The sequence below is a fragment of the Elgaria multicarinata genome, chromosome 1 (assembly GCF_023053635.1).
Source record: "Elgaria multicarinata webbii isolate HBS135686 ecotype San Diego chromosome 1, rElgMul1.1.pri, whole genome shotgun sequence".
NCBI classification, from domain to species: Eukaryota; Metazoa; Chordata; class Lepidosauria; order Squamata; family Anguidae; genus Elgaria; species Elgaria multicarinata.
In genome coordinates this window covers 144,632,990-144,651,251 of record NC_086171.1, presented here as the reverse complement: position 1 = coordinate 144,651,251, position 18,262 = coordinate 144,632,990, and the positions used below count along the sequence as shown (strand labels likewise).

Below are 18,262 nucleotides of genomic sequence, written 5' to 3'. Positions count from 1 at the left end.
AACTCAGTTTCTATTTATTCTTCTTCTCTGTTCCATTCTAAGGTCAACCAATGGATTTCTATTTATTATATACACATTTTGCACTCCCTTATTTTATTTTGTTATTATATCAGTTTCCGTATGTCAAAAAAACCTTGGCCTGCAATCAATACCAGAGCCTGAAATATTGTTCCTGTTTATCTCCATGGAGACGGAAGTAAATTCACTGTTGTTGCAACGTGTTAGGACTGCGTTTATCAATATGTAGGTCATGCACATAACCCGCAAGGAGATCACCGAAGCTATTTATTTAAAAGGTTAATGTGCTGACTGTCTCCATATCCATAAGAACTCCAGTAAACCCTCTTAGCCCTATGTCAATACCCTCTCGAAGTGATAATAGCTAGACTCAAAATGTGAATTTCATTGTGGCATCAAAATAAAACCCAAAGATGAGCCTTATGTCCTCAAGTGCCTCTGCATCCCATTAATCTCTAATAAAAGCTGTTGTGTTCATGTGGCAGAGAGGAACCTTGAAATATAAGAGCCAGTGTGGTGTAGTGGCTAAAATGTCGGACTGAGAGTCAGGAGATCTGGGTTCTAGTCCCCACTCAGCCATGGAAACCCACTGGGTGACTTTGGGCCAGTCACAGACTCTCTTGTTGTTGTGAGGATAAAATGGAGAGGAGGACGATTATGTACACCGCCTTGGGTTCCTTGGAGAGGAAAAAGGCAGGTTATAAATGCAATAATACATACATACATATAAGGCTTTAAATGTCCGAAGGAGACAAAGATACAGCACACCACCGAAAACTTTGTACTTCCTTTGGGTGGGGAGGGGGAAATCTGAGTTTGCAAGGATGGGGAAGGATTCAAATATCCCATGATGGTTCTTTCACACATTATAGCAACAGGTGGCCCCAACATTTTTATCATATGTAACACGTGCCTGACATTGCAGTTCTCAAATCATAAAGAAAACTTGTGGCTGTTCATAGCATATTTGCAAACATGCTACTACGCTTTAAACAGTATAGAAAAGACATGATAATCGACACATGGGAACATCGAAATCCATCTTTGCTTGTAGCTAGCATTTGAAATTGCCAGTATTAAAAGAACAGGATGAGGATAGTGCTACTCACTGTTTCATGAAAGGGATGATAAGGATAGGGGGAGAAGAGGAAACAAATTGATGCTTGCATTTACTTTTCCAGAACACATTTACCACCCAAAAGATATGCTACCTTTTAGGGTGGGGAAAATGTTTTAATCAAATTATGACAGATCAGCCCAAACGTGCCATTGTTAGTAGGAATTTATAACATATAAAAGCACCCATAACTCTAGGTATGTACAACAAGGTTTAGAAATATAGGAATTAAAGTTTGTGTTAGGCACTGTATGAATCTCTGTAGTAGTGCTGGGCTTTAGATAACCAAAATGATAGGGTGTGGAATGAGAGAAGACAAGATCAAGGAATGGTACAATTAATTAGTGCTTATCTTCCCCTCTTGCTAGTTTAGGATTTCTGCTCCTCTTTCATGTCTTACATGGTGGAAGGAGCTTTTACTATGATGCAAAATTTGAGCATCATTTCTAGTTTTCATTGGATTCTCCCTTCAACTGCCAGGTTCCTCCTTGCTGAGCAGCCCCCATTTATGGCAATTGATAGATAGGGTGTGGGACAAAGCAATCCTATGCTCGGTGGCTGACTGCCCTGAATGATGCTTTTCTGTGCTATGACATGGGCCAACCTGGATACTAATCATGTGCACCAACTAGCTTCTGGGGGCAGGGACTGGACAAGAGAGAGAACTTTTTACCACCTCCTAGGTCATAAACAGAGAACCTAGCCTTCACAGACTTCCCCACCCACCCATGGTTTTACTATGGTTTATCTTGCTACAGACAGAGGTCAGCCACTGGTTGATGGGACTGGGAATAAATTTTACCTGCAATTCATGTTTTGCCTCATCATAGCAATATTGCTATTTGCATAGTACTATGTTTCCATAGCATCTTTCATTTCTTCACTAGGTGCTGAGCCTGATCCACAGTAGGGGAAAGCAAGGTGGACTCCCCATTTTACATTGGGGGATCCTCTTCAGAGTTCCTGGGTGTTTCTTCAAGTTTCCATCCCAACTTGGCAGCTACCCATCCAGGTGGCAGGATAGGCCCACGCTATCAGTTTACACCATGATGGACCAGATATTACTGCCATTCCCTTTGGTAACACCACACACAGGACGGTGGAATCAGTCAACAGTTGTACTATCCAATTAATGGATCCTTTCTCTATGCACTGCCAAACTCTGAGAGCTGTAACTAATAAAGATGTGGCCTTTGTTAACTCACTTCAGCCTAAAAATAATTATTGCTTCTGTGCCCCAGCCCCCCATCAGGATATATATTGGAAGAGATTTTCTAGTGATACAGGATGCATGAGGTTCACTAGGGTTATTAGAAAATATATGTTTTATTTCTACAAGTACATCCTATCTGAAAATGCAAATATTCCAGAGCTTCATAGTAACAGGGAGAGATTTATTACTTCATTGTTTGCTGAAGCAGCCAGGAGATTTTAACAATTGTTGATTTTGTCATGCCTATTTATAGTGCTGTCAACCACATGAACTTCTTGTGTAAGTTTCTACATTCATTGGATGAGCACTGGATGCTCATTTTTCAACAGCTTGGGAGGGCATTCTCAAGGAACTTATATCAACTTGTGTGTGTGTGTGTGAGAGAGAGAGAGAGAGGCCATAGCTAGACCTAAGGTTTAACCCAGGATCATCCCGGGTTCGGCCCTGCCTGAGCACTGGACACCCTATGTGGCACTTAGATGAACAGATTTGACCCCAGGACAATCCTGGGATAAACCTTAGGTCTAGCTATGGCCAGAGTGTGAGAGAGAGAATGAGAAAGAAAGTACACATTTCCTGGAAACATTATGGAAACAAAAAATATGCATGCTATGAGTCTAAAAGGCTTTTCAGTCTCCTCATAGAACATTTTTCTGTATGATGAAGGATGAGTGGATGGGCAGAATTACAGTAGCTTTGCTAATGACTAGTGTGATTAAGGCATTCAATAACATCCACGTTTTGTATTTTGTAGTGATGAGCATACACATTTAACATGTGTTCACAACCAGAAGCGTAAGGTGGTTGCCTTGGACAGCTGCCAAAAATCAGTGCCAAAAGCATTGGTGCCCATTTTGTATCCATGTAGTCTCTGTTGGGATAGGAGCTTAATCCTACTAGTCCTCCCCTCAATGGGAATCATCATTTAGAGTTACTATTTTGGAGTTCTAGTCTTTATCTTCAGCTACAGCAGTCAGAGGCAGCATTCTTTTGTTTACATTTGGGATATAGGGAAGGAATTTTTCCATCCCAAGAAGGAAAGGTCCTACTTTCAAGGTAGTCCTTAATAAATTTGCCCTTAGCTCCTCTTTTTATAAACTTAGGTTAACAACTTGAGGAACTGTATTAATATCTTAAGTGGGATGTTGTAAGGTGTAAGAAAAGGCATGTACCAAGGAGCATTATGCCAGAGGTGCTTCAGGGGCAGCAACGCATTTGGTCATGCAGGGAGGAAAAGCTCCTTGAAATGGCAATGGGATTTCCAGGTGTGTGTTTTCACTTTGTGTATCTGATCCTTTTGGCTGCAATGCCGCACACAGTTAAATTGTTTAAATCCCATTGAAATCAATGAGATTTAAGCAACCAGCTGTGCACAAAATTGCAACACTTATCTTTATCCAAGTTTACTCTAAGGCTCTTGGAAGTTTCATCAGAAAGCACTAGAAACACCCATCACAACAACCAGAATACAGCAAACATACAACATATAATGTTAAAAAGGGCACATGTAATGATGCTGAGCTAGTTTTATTCATGTAGATTATTTTATTTTTACCTATCTCAAGCTGATTGTTCTAAAAACAAATCCTTAAAAATTAGCATGCTGTTCAAAACATAATATTCTTTATCGATGTGTCCCCTAGTGTAGTAAATGAAAAGGGAGGATAGACAGAAACATATGATGAAATGAGATCATGTTTTAGAATGCTTTCCACCCACCTGAACAGCTCTTGTCAATGGCACAAAAAGTACAAAGCTTCATTGCACAGACATCTGAGCTAATATGTAGAGAGATTCTATCACCACAACCTAATGCTCTAGTAAAAAAGAAAGTAATCACCCAAAATCTAGGAGGGTTGAAGAGAATAAGGCACAAAGGGGGTGGGAGGGGACAAGAGAAAACTTGGTTTTGTGGATTAACCAGAGGAAAGGAGGAGTATCTCAAGGCATGTGACTCTATGAAAGAGAAGCAAGGAGTATGGGTGGCCAGAGGACACAGTGAGAGGAGCCTCTTTGGAGACCAGGAGAGAGGAGCTGTCATTCTGACTCAGCATGTCTTGATCCAAGCTTGTTATCTAACTATAGTTAGAATGAGGTCCAGATACATTAGCAGTTACCATTACAGATGCTGGTGGAGATCCAGGCTCAAAAAAGAATGTAAGGAGAGCTTGTTAAAACTCACCACAAAAGAGAGAAGAACTTAAAAGCCTCTGAATTCTTTTCCAGCTCAAATTGAAATCCGAGCCAATTCCGCCCATCTACTCACCCCACCATATACACACAAAACAAATGGCTTAGATCCATTTGCTCAATGGAGCAAGGGACAAAATTAGTGAGGGAGGTAAGAGGGTTTCCCCACCCCTCTGAGCCATGATTTATTTATTTATTTATTTATTAATTACATGTCTATACCGCCCAATAGCTGGAGCTCTCTGGGCAGTTCACAAAAATTTAGTTTGGAAGGAAAAAATATCCTGTAGGAGTGAGGGGTGGAGGTGGGCTCCCTCACAGCAATGTAACCCCTGCACCAATTAATTCCTATGAGGAAGTAAAAAAGACACTTTGGGACCAAATATAAGGGCGTTGAGAAAAGGCCACTCCACTCCTGCAAATTTCTGTGAAGAGTGGCCTTCTCCCTTTCCTGCTCCCATAGTAATAAGTGGAACTACTAGTTCCTATGAATGTGGGAACAAGATTCTCAAGGCCTCCAAGACCTGGAATTGACCTTCCATTCCAACCTGCCCCAGAATTTCTGAGATTATCTGAAGGGCCTATTGGGAAACTCTTCCATCTCTAGTTAATATTTCTTTCCTTAAAACACACCTGCTGATTAAATTGTTGCGGGGTGGTGTTTAACCCTTCCCATGCCTGCCAATGCTTCCTTGCAAATATCCTCCATTCCAGCCTAATTTTCCTGACAGTTAAGGAAAACCAGGAGACAGCAGATGACTTAAGCAATTCCCTGCTATCAACTCTGGCCATCCAATACCCCTCCAAGCATTACAACAGAAACATGGGGCTGGGAGTCCATTCTATCCCTCCTTTCACTCTGTGCCGATAGCTATATTTATAGAGTGCAGAGAACTACCTTCAAGTTCTACTCAAAGCAAGGCGCCCACACAGGTTGAATTCCAATATGATCATGGACTTGCACATTTTTTATAAATGAATGCCTTCTGTGCACATGCTAATTTTACAGATATAGCAAGAATATGACATCCACAGCTAGCAGATACTTGACAGACATCATTCTCTAAAGAAAAGGTAGGAATGGAAAGATGAATGGCTTCTCCCATTGTGACTCAGTTGGGAAATGTTTTCATAGCTTGTGCTACCACTCAAAACATCTCTAATTAATGCTGTCAGTAACTGTTTCACACAAGAGGTTTATTTTAGCAAAGCATTTGAACTCAATCAATTAATTTTGGCTGCACATGGCTCTATGAATTATTGAAATAGCCATGTAGTTACTGTGGGAAATGCATTAAATAAGCCCACTTCCCATAAACAAAACAAAAAGTTCTTGACAGTGATCTCCTCCAATTTATCATTAGCAAAAATCACTATTTTGCTACATGTCAGCAGGCATCAGTCTTCTGAATGAAACAGAAATGCTAAATCTAAATAAAATAGACTGTAAAAATCTGGATTGTACTATCGCAGTAAAGTCCCACTGTTACCCTGTACCAGATTACCATATAGATATATTCTGTAGTACAACTTCCCCCAACCTGGGCCCCTCAGAGTATTTTGGCCTGTAACTCCCATCAGCCCAAGCAACTATTGTGAATGGTCAGGGATTATGGCAGCTGCAGCCTAAGACATCTGGAGGCCTCCAGATTGGAGATGGGTCCTCTAGTGTTTAATAATTGACCTCGCTAACTAACACAGCAGACTATTTCCTATTCACCACTTCAGGAAGCACCTACTGAATTGCTGACCAAATAAAGGTCCATGGCCCTTACTAAAGAGAGGGAAGTCACATTTTAACTACTACTACACATTCCCCTTACCACACTAATAAGATAAGCTTGGATATGTATTGATTTTTTTAAGATCAAGGTGGATATTATGGGAGTTGTTTAGACTACAGCTCCAATAAACCCTGACCATTGGCCATACTGGCTGGGGTCAACACATCTGGCTGCGGAAGGCTAGATTATTTTCCTTTTCAAATATGAAAACCAGGGCTGCTACAATCTCCTGACATTTCTATGCCTTTAAAAGCTGCCAGTTAATTGGCAATTCAACAGGTGAAGCTTTCTTACCACTACATATGCATGCTGAATAAAGCTGGTCATATACAATAGCTGTCTCCCACTTTTCTTCCTCCATCTGGGAAAATGCCTGAACCAGTGCCACTCAAAGCAAGAGGATCACCTAATTCCAATCCAAACATGAAGCACATTAGATGGGAGGATGCATGACAAAGCTGGTCTTCTCATTTTGAGTCACAGCCTGTTCCTGTCTCAGCAAACAAGCTGTGTGGTACTTTTGTTAACTTTACACAGCTGGAGGAGGAAGAGACAGTATTAGCAAGCAGACAAGGAGAGCAAACCTTCAATTTCCTGATGCACTTGCCAGTCCTTTCACTTTTAAAGCTGGAAGGAAGTTACTATGAGGCCCATTTTTCTACTACAGCTGTCCATCACTGGCTCACAAAGTTCAGGTAACTTTTGGATAGCCCATGCAACCACCCATCCAAATGATAGTATGGATGTTTTGGTTTTAATTGTAAACTTCCCAGACAGCCTTGGCTGTTGGGCAGTATAAATATGTAATAAATAAAATAAATAAATAGTAGCCCTGTTGCTGCTGCTATGGGATCCCCATTTCAGGACCCATGAGTTGTTGCTTCCTTCAGTGCCTGGGTGAGGCAGAACATCTAGTGTGGCTTGCTGGTGCTTGAATCCACAAGCAAGTATTTTGCCAACAGGACAAAATACGTCCTCTTCAAATGTCTAGTACATGACAAATGTAGGCTAAAAAAATGTACTGTCAACTAGAACAGACCAGAAAGCTAGCCCATTGTACATTAGAAGCCTGCATCTTTACCAGTAGAGTCAAATTCTGAATAGAAATTGGGGAATCATTTTAAATTTCAAGAGACTGAAGTAAATCTTTAATGTTTGATTCATAATCCATAAATATTTACACAAACGGGCCTTTTCTGTGTACTACAAGCCCCACCAGAGGTTACACATTTTTAGCAAGTATGGCTAATAAAACTGCACAATTCCCTTTCCCAAGGCTACTAACAACCAATGATTCATTCACTCTCAACAGGCCAAGAGCTGTGAGTAGACAAGCAGCCAACTCATGAGTCAGATTCATAAATAATTTGTCACACCCTTATGGAAGGATGTCCAATTTGTGGGGAAATGACCAAAAAAAGAAACTAATTAAGTTCCTGGGAGGACTCCTTCAAATCCCTTTTGTGCTCTCTTCTTTACTACTGCTAATAATTATTTTAAGAAAGGGTGGAATATGTACACCAAGCCTTAGAATTATAGTCCATTTGCTTTTAGTCAGTCATGTTAAATATATTTAGGATACCTTTTAAAATTCCAGTGAGGCCCATCAAAGTGGGCAAGAATTCACTTACAATATAGCTAATGGCTAGGAGGAGGAAGGATCAAATTGAAATTATAGTCAGAAATGGAGGATTCCTTTCTTACAATATACAGTATACTGATATCTCATGTGACTTAGATCAAGGGAAGGGGTATTATTGAGGTCAGGGAAAGCCAAAACAGCCAAAAATAATATTCTGCCATTCAAATTCAAATGTGTTTACTTACTCCATTCCACTTGCATAAATAATTCTATTTACATTATAAGACTTGAAATACATGATCATTTTCTGACAATAGCTATAATATTTAGAAGATATAAAAATATATAAACTAGCAATTAGGGGCAACATATATGGGCACAACCAATATAGCTCACATACCATGCATGGTAAGGGAACGTAGCCATATCCACAACCATTTAACATTTCTCCTCCCTACAGAACGTTCCCTGAAAAGCATCAATTTTCTATACCTCTGACTTGAGCCAATCTTCTAAGCTTCAGGTTGACATGTTTGCCTCCCCCACTGAAGCGGACCTAAGAATAAGGGCCAATTAATGAAGGCCAATAATCAATAATCCCACAGGAAGCAGTAATAGGACTGAATCTTTAATTAAAACCATAGGAGCCCTAAGCAGCTTAAATAGTTCTTTGCCTGTCCACACTAGACAGGCTGGTGGTACAATTGTGTTTCACATTTAAAATCTTACCACAAATGACAGTTGAAAATACAACACAGAAATGCAGTAATTTGTCACCACCATCTCTATTCTTCATAAAAAGTTAAGTGAACAAAGCATGACAAATCCAAACAAAATGTCTAGTGTAGAAGCATCATGTCTTTTTGGATATACAACTATTGTATAGTGGTCATTGTGATTAACAACAACTGCTCAAAAACGACTGTGAATGTCATAGGATCTTAAAAGCATATAACTGAGCATTATTTCCAAATATATGTAGGTTCAATCATAAAGCAAATAAGAAGTGCTTTGATTGAAGTAGATTTTAAACCTTCTTGCATCAAAGTGTTATGTTAGAACTAGTTTGTGAATCACAGCCAATGCAAATTTCCACTAGGCAGAGCATTGCTCTAAATATTCATTCTCCACTTCCACCTTTTGATTACAATCTAATTAGAAGTAAATCCTTTAAAGTAGACACATGGTCTGTCAATTAATACTTGTGTAATTTTGAATAGCTACTATGTTCAGCAAAAATATACAGATTCCTAGCATTTCTACAAAGAGGACCTCTCCAAAGAAATATTGGTTTGCTTATTTGATTCCAGTCCCAGACCAGAAAGAAAGCCTCCTTTACCTATTTTCCTTGACCCCAGTATTTACTGTGCAAATACTACAGACCCAAGGGAGTGGGGAATGATGGTGGATTATGCCAGGCACTGCAGAGCTTTGAGTAAATTGCACCATAGGCATCAACATACATCTACAGGTTGTCTCCTATGCTCCCTGTCAGGGATGGGCAGCAGCAGAAAACTTCAGAATTGGAAAACAAGGTAGTCGAATATAACACAGAAAACTGGGCCCACGTTACTTTAAGAGCTTCATTCATACACATTCATTATTCATCATTTAACAGCATAAATGTCATTAAGTCCTTACAGTGCCTCCACGGGGCAAAGTAGTGAGCATTGTGCTATCTGAACAATAAAACCTAAAGCAGGTGAAAGCCCTCAATAAAGGTTTATCTGCAAACACTCCCTTGAGACTGGACTTCACTCACGTATTATATTTCCCTTTCTTACACATCATTGAAGTCTTTTACCCTGCATCTCTTTGAGCCGAGCAAAACATAAAAATGGCTACAATGTAAATAGGTTAAAATAATGCAACCAGATTAATTAGGGTGACCAACTGTCAGGATTTCCCCGGATTTGTCCTGGTTTTTGTTCTTTCCATGGTGTCAGGGGGGATTTTCTATAATTTTCAATAATGTCCTGGAATGACACACCTTCCTCTTTAAGGCTGCCATTAGAATGGCAGGAGGGAATGACATGCTTTCTTGAGGCACATCATTCCCCCACCCCGAGCTCCAATTGAGGTCTTAAAGGGGAATGTGGGTCATTCGTGGACATTATAGAAAAGGCCCCAATTGGAGTGGGTGGTGGTGGTGCAGAATGAAATCCTTTCCCCTCCTCCACTCCAATCGGGTTCTTTAAGGTGGCGGGGGAATAACGTACTTTCTGCAGGACTCAGAAAGCTGCTTCCCCACACACACACACTAGGTGTCCTCTTTTTTGGTTTCCCAAATATGGTCACCCTAGATTAATACAGCAAAATAAAAGCTACGTCACACTCTCCTTTTCCTTCACAGGCTTGTAATCAACAGTTGCTTTCATACATGCGGTTTTCTTTTCAGCCACGGAGAAACTGCAGAAGAAATAGCCACAATTTTCCTGGTTTAATTCGTGGGCAAGTGAGATTCACAACTTGCCAATGCAGCAGAAGAAAGAAGTCGAATGAAAGGAGGGAATGAGCAAGAACTCTCTCAGTCTTACGATACAGAACAAGGGGCTGTGCATACAAGATGAGGAGCTGTGCAACACACTCCTATGCATAGAAACTTAGAAGCTGTGCAACACACTCCTGTGCATAGAGACTCCCAAATAAGTGTGTATAGGATTGCAGCCTTCATGTTTTAAAACTCAAGAGAGGAGGCTCTTGTTCCAAGAGTCACTTAGCTAGCCCCCAAAACTCTTCCTATCAGTCACTCACAGGTCAAACTAGTCACCATTCAAGCAATTAGAAATTGTGTGAATGGCTTTTTAAAAGTAAGTAGTAGTTTGAAGGCCTGATCGATATCAGGCTCCCTGCACCTGCTATATGCATTGGGGGCAAATCTCAATTCATAACAATGAATGTCTTCTAATGCAACTAGTAGGTGTGAGAAGCCTAATCTCGATGGCGACTGCAACGGGGTGGTGGGGAAGGATTAAAGCTCCCCATGCCAATGTCTCAATTGAGATTGGGCTCCCAGTGCTGGCTATTCACTTAAAAAACACACAACCATTCACACAGTTGCTAATTACATGAATGGGAACTCATCATCACGGAATGGATTGTGCTATGTTAAGGCACCAGATGTAGGGATCAGGCATTGCAATCTTCTCACAACAGGAATCTGGGAACCAGGCAAAACCTAATGACCATTTGCCACTGAAAGCTAACATTTCATACTGTCCACTTCTGAAAGATAAAAATGAGCTGGTAAAACGGCATATGTCGCCATTCCAATCAATATGTGGGTTACATTTACCAATCATGAGGGGAAAAAGTAACAAATAAAGTATTACTCATGATAAATTTTATCATGACTTTTTATATGCTGAATGTGTTCCCTATTCCATCTAAGCAATTTACTAGAGAGCTAAAACCTCTGTATCTCAAAATCAGACGGCTTATTTCTTGGGAATAAAAATTTCCATTGGGTAACAAACTTGGTGATTACTAACATAACTTCAGGTGCCTTACTTGCTAGATCCCATTGATGGCAGTTAATGAACCTGAAAAATACACATTTTTCCAAAACGTCCATCATTTCACACTGCAGTACGCTAGAGTTCATTTGTTGACATATACATTGTGACATGCAATCCAATGAAAACTAAGTGGGGGGAATCAACTTTCTTTTCAGTTTTACTGCATATCATGTGAGTAGTAAATACTGCTTAGGAATGTTATGTATAGCCTAGTTCAAAAAAGAAGAAAACGAACAACTCTTCATTCTGCTGTAACCCACACTGCCTAGCTGAATGAGATTCAAGGCACTGGGACTTCCACATTCAGTCAAGAACATGATTAATTCTGGACGTATCCTACTGCCACATACAGTGACAGATGTCTTCCATTCTTCAGTTCATTTTTCATCATGGAAAGTGAAATGATAGCAGGAACCTAAGTGCTCCATGGGTGGGTGCATGGAGGGAAGCAGTTCTGGGAAACATTTGAGAAAACTGCAACCAAGGGAAGCAGTCATTCCAAAATCAGATTGCTGTAGTCGAGTGGTACAATATTAAGTAAAGTTTGTTTCAGTCTCCCGTGCCATCATTTAATAAAGTACGTACATGGGAGCAAATTTCTATCAAATAGAATGAAAATGGTTAAAAAATGTGTGTGTGTGGAATTTGGCACAGCAATAGTTTTTACGTATTTTTACTTGTATTGTTGTACAGCGACTTGGTTGCATTTGTGGAAAGGTAGCATATAAATATTATTAAAGAACAATCATCAACATGCATGCATTTATGTATTTTAGATTATGCAAACAGAAGAAGTTGGACTATATTGTGTGATTTCAGGATCAGAGGCAGTATGCCTATGTATACCAGTTGCTGGGGTCATGAGTATTTTATTTATTTATTTATTTATTTTATTTATTTATTACATTTTTATACCGCCCAATAGCCGAAGCTCTCTGGGCGGTTCACAAAAATTAAAACCACAAAAAACATCCAACAGGTTAAAAACACAATTTCGAAATACAGTATACAGTAGAACGGTACTTTTGCACTCATATCCTACTTTTGAGTTTAGTGAACCAAATGCTGGATGGGATGGACCCTTGGTCTGATCTTGTTTTCTTATGTTCATATTAAAAGAGGCTGTATAGTGTGCTTATCTAGAATTCCTGTATCTGGCCTTTATAACTATCCCCCCTCCAAAAAATTTATAAATCAAACAAAGCAGCTTTAAGTCCCACCCAAGCAGGATTTTCCTGTTACTTATGTTCCTATGTGACTCCCCATTGTGCATGAGGAATGTTGCCCTACTCCTTGAAGAGAATGAGGAACCTCCTGCACACGCAGAACTCTGTGTGCAATTGATTATAGCTGCTGAATTGTGATCCAAGTTCCTAATTTACTGTGTGCAGAGAACAAAAAGTGCTTTAGCTCATAAATCTTCACAAAAATATTAATAATCCACATGTGTGCTTCACACAAAATTAATGGTTTTCTTTACCCGTAATAATATGTTGCCAACAATTGTAAGTATATACTTACATTAAAGTATATACTTCGTTAAGTTGCGGCTCCATAGAAAATTAGGGACCTCTCCAATTTCAGGCTACCCAAATAGCAAGAGATTTTCTTTTATAGAAACAGGTTATCCATTTTGCTGGCAATAATGCATCTATTATTATTTTTTCATTATTGGTACAAACCACAGTAGGATTAGACCTGAGAATAATGTTGCTGCTTCTCTCCCACCACCACTTGTTTAAATTCAACCTAACCAATTCTGAAATCTACCAACCTCTTACTGGTAATTTTGCTTGCCCAGGCAAAAAAAAAAAAAAAAGGAGAAATGGTTGTTACGCTATTAAAATGACCTGGAGGCAGCGGTAGAAAAGGGAGCATGAGCACAGTGGGAGATAAGAGTTTAGTTCATACTTTGCTGGCCTTTGCCACATAAATGGGATAATACTGCCAGTGATTCAGTCCACTACACTTGTAGTATAGAAGTCCGCTCAGTGGAATACAAAACCCTAGAAAAGGCACAATACATTTGTCTAGCATTAAAATACAGAATTTATATTCTTCCTCTCTTACACATTAACTTGTACTAGATCCTGCAAAAACAGAAGTCCCCTTCATGTGTTAATCGCATGAAAGGGGTCCACATGCAGAAAAGGTTAGTGTGGTCATACTTCTGGCCTTGCCTGCACCGTCATGTGGCTTCCTAGGTCTGCTGTACTCCCAACATCCATGCATCAAGCATGAATGTCTGAGAAGGAGAAGTCTATGCACATAGAATGTTACTTGCATAGGTTTCCTCCCAATGCAAGGACATTAGAAGAGTTTTAAATTGCATAGTGTGTTTTTCTGTATTTGTGTATAATGGCAATTTGCTAAGCCACAATGAATCTGTGTGTGATACTTTGCTTTCAAAGAAACAGCACAAGGAAGACTGGGCAACAGTATTTAAAAAATGAACAATGTCATTTACGTAATGAATTCAGCAGTCCTTAAGTGCACAAGTACTTCAACATTCCTTGAGTGCACAAGTATTTCAGAAGCAGACAAGGGAGCTCTTAATATAACCTGAGGTAAGTTGATTTTTTTCATTCAAGTAGCCTCGTGGGTTTGAAAAAACTAGTCATAGTTTTGTTTTTAAAAAGAGCTTTCTCTGTATTTTAATTAGGGCTGTGCAGGGGGACACACACCCCGATTCGCCTCGGAAGCTGGTTCAGAGCCCCTGAAGCAGCCCCGATTCACCTTGGAGTGCTTTGGGGGTTGCCCGCCTTACTTTGGGTCCAAAGCTGAGACAAGATTCGAGCCCTCCGAGGCGACTCAACCTTTTCTAGGTGCCAGCTGATCAGTCAGCACCCAGAAAAGCCTCCCTTTCCCCACTCTCACCACTTACCTGCTGCCACCTCCGCTGACGCATGTAAGAACCAGGTCACACACAATTTTAAGATACCGTGGGAGCTCTGAGTGATTAGTACCTCTATGGCCACAAACTACGGTGGCCCTAGGGTTACTAATTACTCAAAGCCCCCGCAATATCTTAAAATCACACACGGCCTGGTTCTTCTTATATGTGTCGGCGGCAGCAGATAAGGCCTAGGGCTGTGCCACTCCAAAGCACCCCAAGGAGCCCTTAAGCTTCGGAACTGAATGGCTTCAGCTTCGGGATGCGTCGGGCTGAGCCAAAATCACCTCGCAACCAAGGTGGGTCAAATCAGCCTGTCACAGCTTGGATTCAGGGCCTCAGCCCAAGTCGGTGCACAGCCCTAATTTTAATTACAAACTGTAACTATCCTTCTATATATAAATATTCTGGCTTGTACTTAACATGCTCCTCTATTCACATATCTAGTTCCATCAACTTATCTGCAGCCCAGCACACCGTATCCCACACCATTCCTAAGAGTCCCCCAACCCACAGGAGCAGATTTTTAAATGGCACAGAGTGCTGCAAAGGAAAGAGGGAGATGTGAAAGCCCCAATCCATGAATGTGAACTCGGTTCCATTCATGAAAAGAGATATAGGGTAGTATCCAATGTTAATCCTTCTTAGAGTAGGCTCATTGAAATGAATGACATTTGAAAGTCATGACTAATTTAAGATCCATTTATTTCAATGGGTCTACTCTAACATTGGATACTCTCCATAGTATTCAAGCCTCTGGTTATATTATTTAATTTCAAGCCTTTCGTACTTGAAAGTTTGAATTAAACTGATTCTTCATTATCATCAACTATCTCCCAAATATTTAACTAATTGCAATTCTAAAACCTCAGACTCCCATTGCTTTCTATGCAGGTCACTTACAATAAAGGTTGCAAGGTCCTTCCTAAATGCTGATTCTAAAGTATTTTGTGGCTGAGGGCCAAGTACTACATTACTCTGAAGATGTAGCTAGCAACTATGTCTTTCTTTTTTATTCTTAAGTAAGCATGGGAGGCAAGCCTGGTTGGGACCCTAACATGGGGGCAGGGAGACTGTAACCCTTTGTCCCCACTGTGGTACCAATCCAGATTAACTGATCCTGTAATTTTAGTTCCCCAAAAGTGATCCATAAATTTAACGGTGCAGGGAGCCTGATCTGGATCAGGACCACAGTGTCAGGTAAAAGGTTAAAGCCCACATCCTCCAGTGCTAGGGTGCTAATCTAGATTGGGGCCTCTAAGCTTACTTTAGACTAAGAAGGAAAAATGTAGATGTAATTTGACTATGGGAGTAAACTTTTTCCAAGCCCAGTATGCAAATCTCTACCATTATTATCCCAACATTGCAGATCCTCACTCACTCTGTCCCCTACCAACGTACAAACAAAGCAACATTTAGAGAGCAAGACTGGGAACAAGCAAGCATACAGCAGCAGGACAACAGCAGTTGTTCTTAAGTTGGACAATGTGGCACCAGAAAATTATGTATAGAACGGTGAGGTTAATGAGATCTCCACTGCTACTACCAAAAAGCTTTTTCTGAGCTATGATTTCTCTGGAGCCCCTACAGGTGCCATCACCCACATTCTGAGAAGAAAAGAAAAGCTCAAACCTCACCCACAAAGCATGAAGGAGGGATAAAGCATCTCAAAAATCCCCCCCAAAAGTTATCCAGACAAGAGTCTGTGCTGATGTTCCTAGACCTAGGAATCCACACTAGATGAAGATAAGAGTAGGTGGATAGCCCCACTGGGAAGCTAGATCTTACACCAATAGAAGCCAAGAGGTGCAGCTGCTATTTTCTTTGCCTATTTCCTGTATTTCGCTGAGAGAGGGGGCTTCATTCTACCATCCCAGGAATCAGCCTGCCATCTTCTTGCATTGTCAGTTCAAAGACTGAAATAATTTTAGGTCTGAAGTCTTGAAAACTTAAGGTGGGGTGTGGGTTGGGGGAAGTGAAGCCAAATTAAGAGAGGTCACAGTGAAGTGCAGTCCAAACCAGACTGGACTATCCATTCTAATTCACTGGTGTTGGTAAAGGTTTAGTTAAAATAGGAACCCATGTGTATAACAAGTACTTTTTCTAAAATATACTTCTTACAGAACTTCAGCACCTAGATTAAGTTTGTCTTCCTTGCCTTGCTCTTAAAGACTCCACACAGTCTATAGTTGGGGCAACTTTGTTCATCAGTTTCTCTGAATCACTTTCAGGCACAATACAGCCACACTCTTACAATTCTGAGGATGATAATTATACCTTCATCTCATTTAACTCATGATAAACCAAGGGTAACACATTAAAAGCACAAGATTATCGGGCAGAAACACACTTAAAAGAATAAAGACCATTTTTGTCTAATCATATTTAGTCTTTTCATTATAATTTAGCATGTATCGACAACAACAAAAATATTACGTATAGGGCTGAGCCAAAAGTAGAGGGTGGCTTCTGTTGAAGCTAATATCAGCTGTGAAAATGTCTGCCCACAACTTTCAGGCTTTTTTGTGGGGAGAGGTGAACTAGAATGAAACTGTTTATCCATTCTTATTAGGGCAGGAACCACTGCCTTCACTCTGAATTGGCTTCATGTCATCTGCACATAAACAAAACTGATTGGCTACATGGCATTGCAACATTAGCATGTTCATTATATGATTCCTGATTGGTTGGAATCACTCAGTAAAGTCAAGAGAGGAAATAAGGTGCTAAATCAGCAAATGGAAAATCATTGCTGTGCAGTCAAAAAAAAAGTACATGTAAGAGGGTTTGGGGAAATATTTCAGGGTTTCCAAAGACCTGTTTTTGCCTGAAAATATTTAAATGTATATATTAATGTTTATACAGGAATTCAAAAATATTCAGAATGTTACAATTTTCCCCATCAACTCATATTGGCTAAGAGGATATGGAAGAAGTACAAAAATTGGTGTGCCTATTGGATCAGTAATTAATTTTCTAAAATTGTAAAGAAGAAATAGAACACCATCTTTAGCAAATTTTAGCAAAGTACAGGAAGTTCCTACCTTTCTTCTTAGAATCTTTCTTTGTGCTGGTTTTAACAGCCACTTGAAGTTCTGTCTCAGTTGACATCCTATTGTATCCTTAGTCTTCTTCACACAGATCCAGTATCTTGGCTAGGTTCATTTAGAACAACTCTCCAAGAGAATAACTTAGCCTTCAGATTCTACAATCCAGACAGCTCATTTCATTCACCTTTTTGGAATGCTGCAAGAAAAGGCAACAGAAAAGATTTTGTTGGTTGTTGTTGTTTTGGGTTGTTGTTGTTTTGATAATTAGTTTGTACATGTCAAATATGCTGGCTTTGAAGAAAAGTTTGATATTCAGGAATATTCAGTTTGGGCCTACCTATTATAAGTTTATTTTAATCACTGCTCCAATGTATTTGAACTTTTTCCAGTGTCTGATCTGTCTGTTTGCAATCCCAATCAGAAAAGAAAACATTAGTCTAATAGTCCAGATTCTAATCTCTTTATGCAAAGTGGATTGTGCTTCTATTTGCAAAGCAAACATTGCTATTCCCAAAACAATGCATTGCCTAATTTGAATGAGGTGTTCAGAACACATTCTTTAGAACTTCTAATTTGTTGTTTTAACATATTTTAATCAACTTTTGCATGGTAGACTGTTCAATGCCTCTAAATAGGAATCTGCAAGATTTCCAGATTATTATTATTAAAGGCCTGAAACCTGTCCCACCCCCAGCATTTAAAACAAATTCTGCAGAGTGGGGGGGGATACTGGTATAAAATAATTATAGTATTATATATCATTGTTACTGCAGAATAACATGGATACCCCACTAAGAACATTACCCATTTGTGAGATAGATAGATAGATAGATAGATAGATAGATAGATAGATAGATAGATAGATGTGGCACAATTATTATTTTTGCCCTAGGTGTT

The 18,262-nt window shown here is 39.8% G+C and overlaps 1 protein-coding gene across 1 annotated transcript in view; it reads right to left on the bottom strand.

Annotated features, from left to right (window-relative positions):
• DAB1 (DAB adaptor protein 1) overlaps nt 1-17,555 on the bottom strand; it is a 193,385-nt gene extending 175,830 nt beyond the window's left edge. Inside the window, exon 1 of the mRNA XM_063138477.1 lies at nt 17,360-17,555. Coding sequence (XP_062994547.1) covers nt 17,360-17,426 — 67 coding nt within the window. The 5' untranslated portion in view covers nt 17,427-17,555. The remainder of the gene's footprint in view (nt 1-17,359) is intronic.
• Between the last annotated feature and the right edge of the window lie 707 nt (nt 17,556-18,262).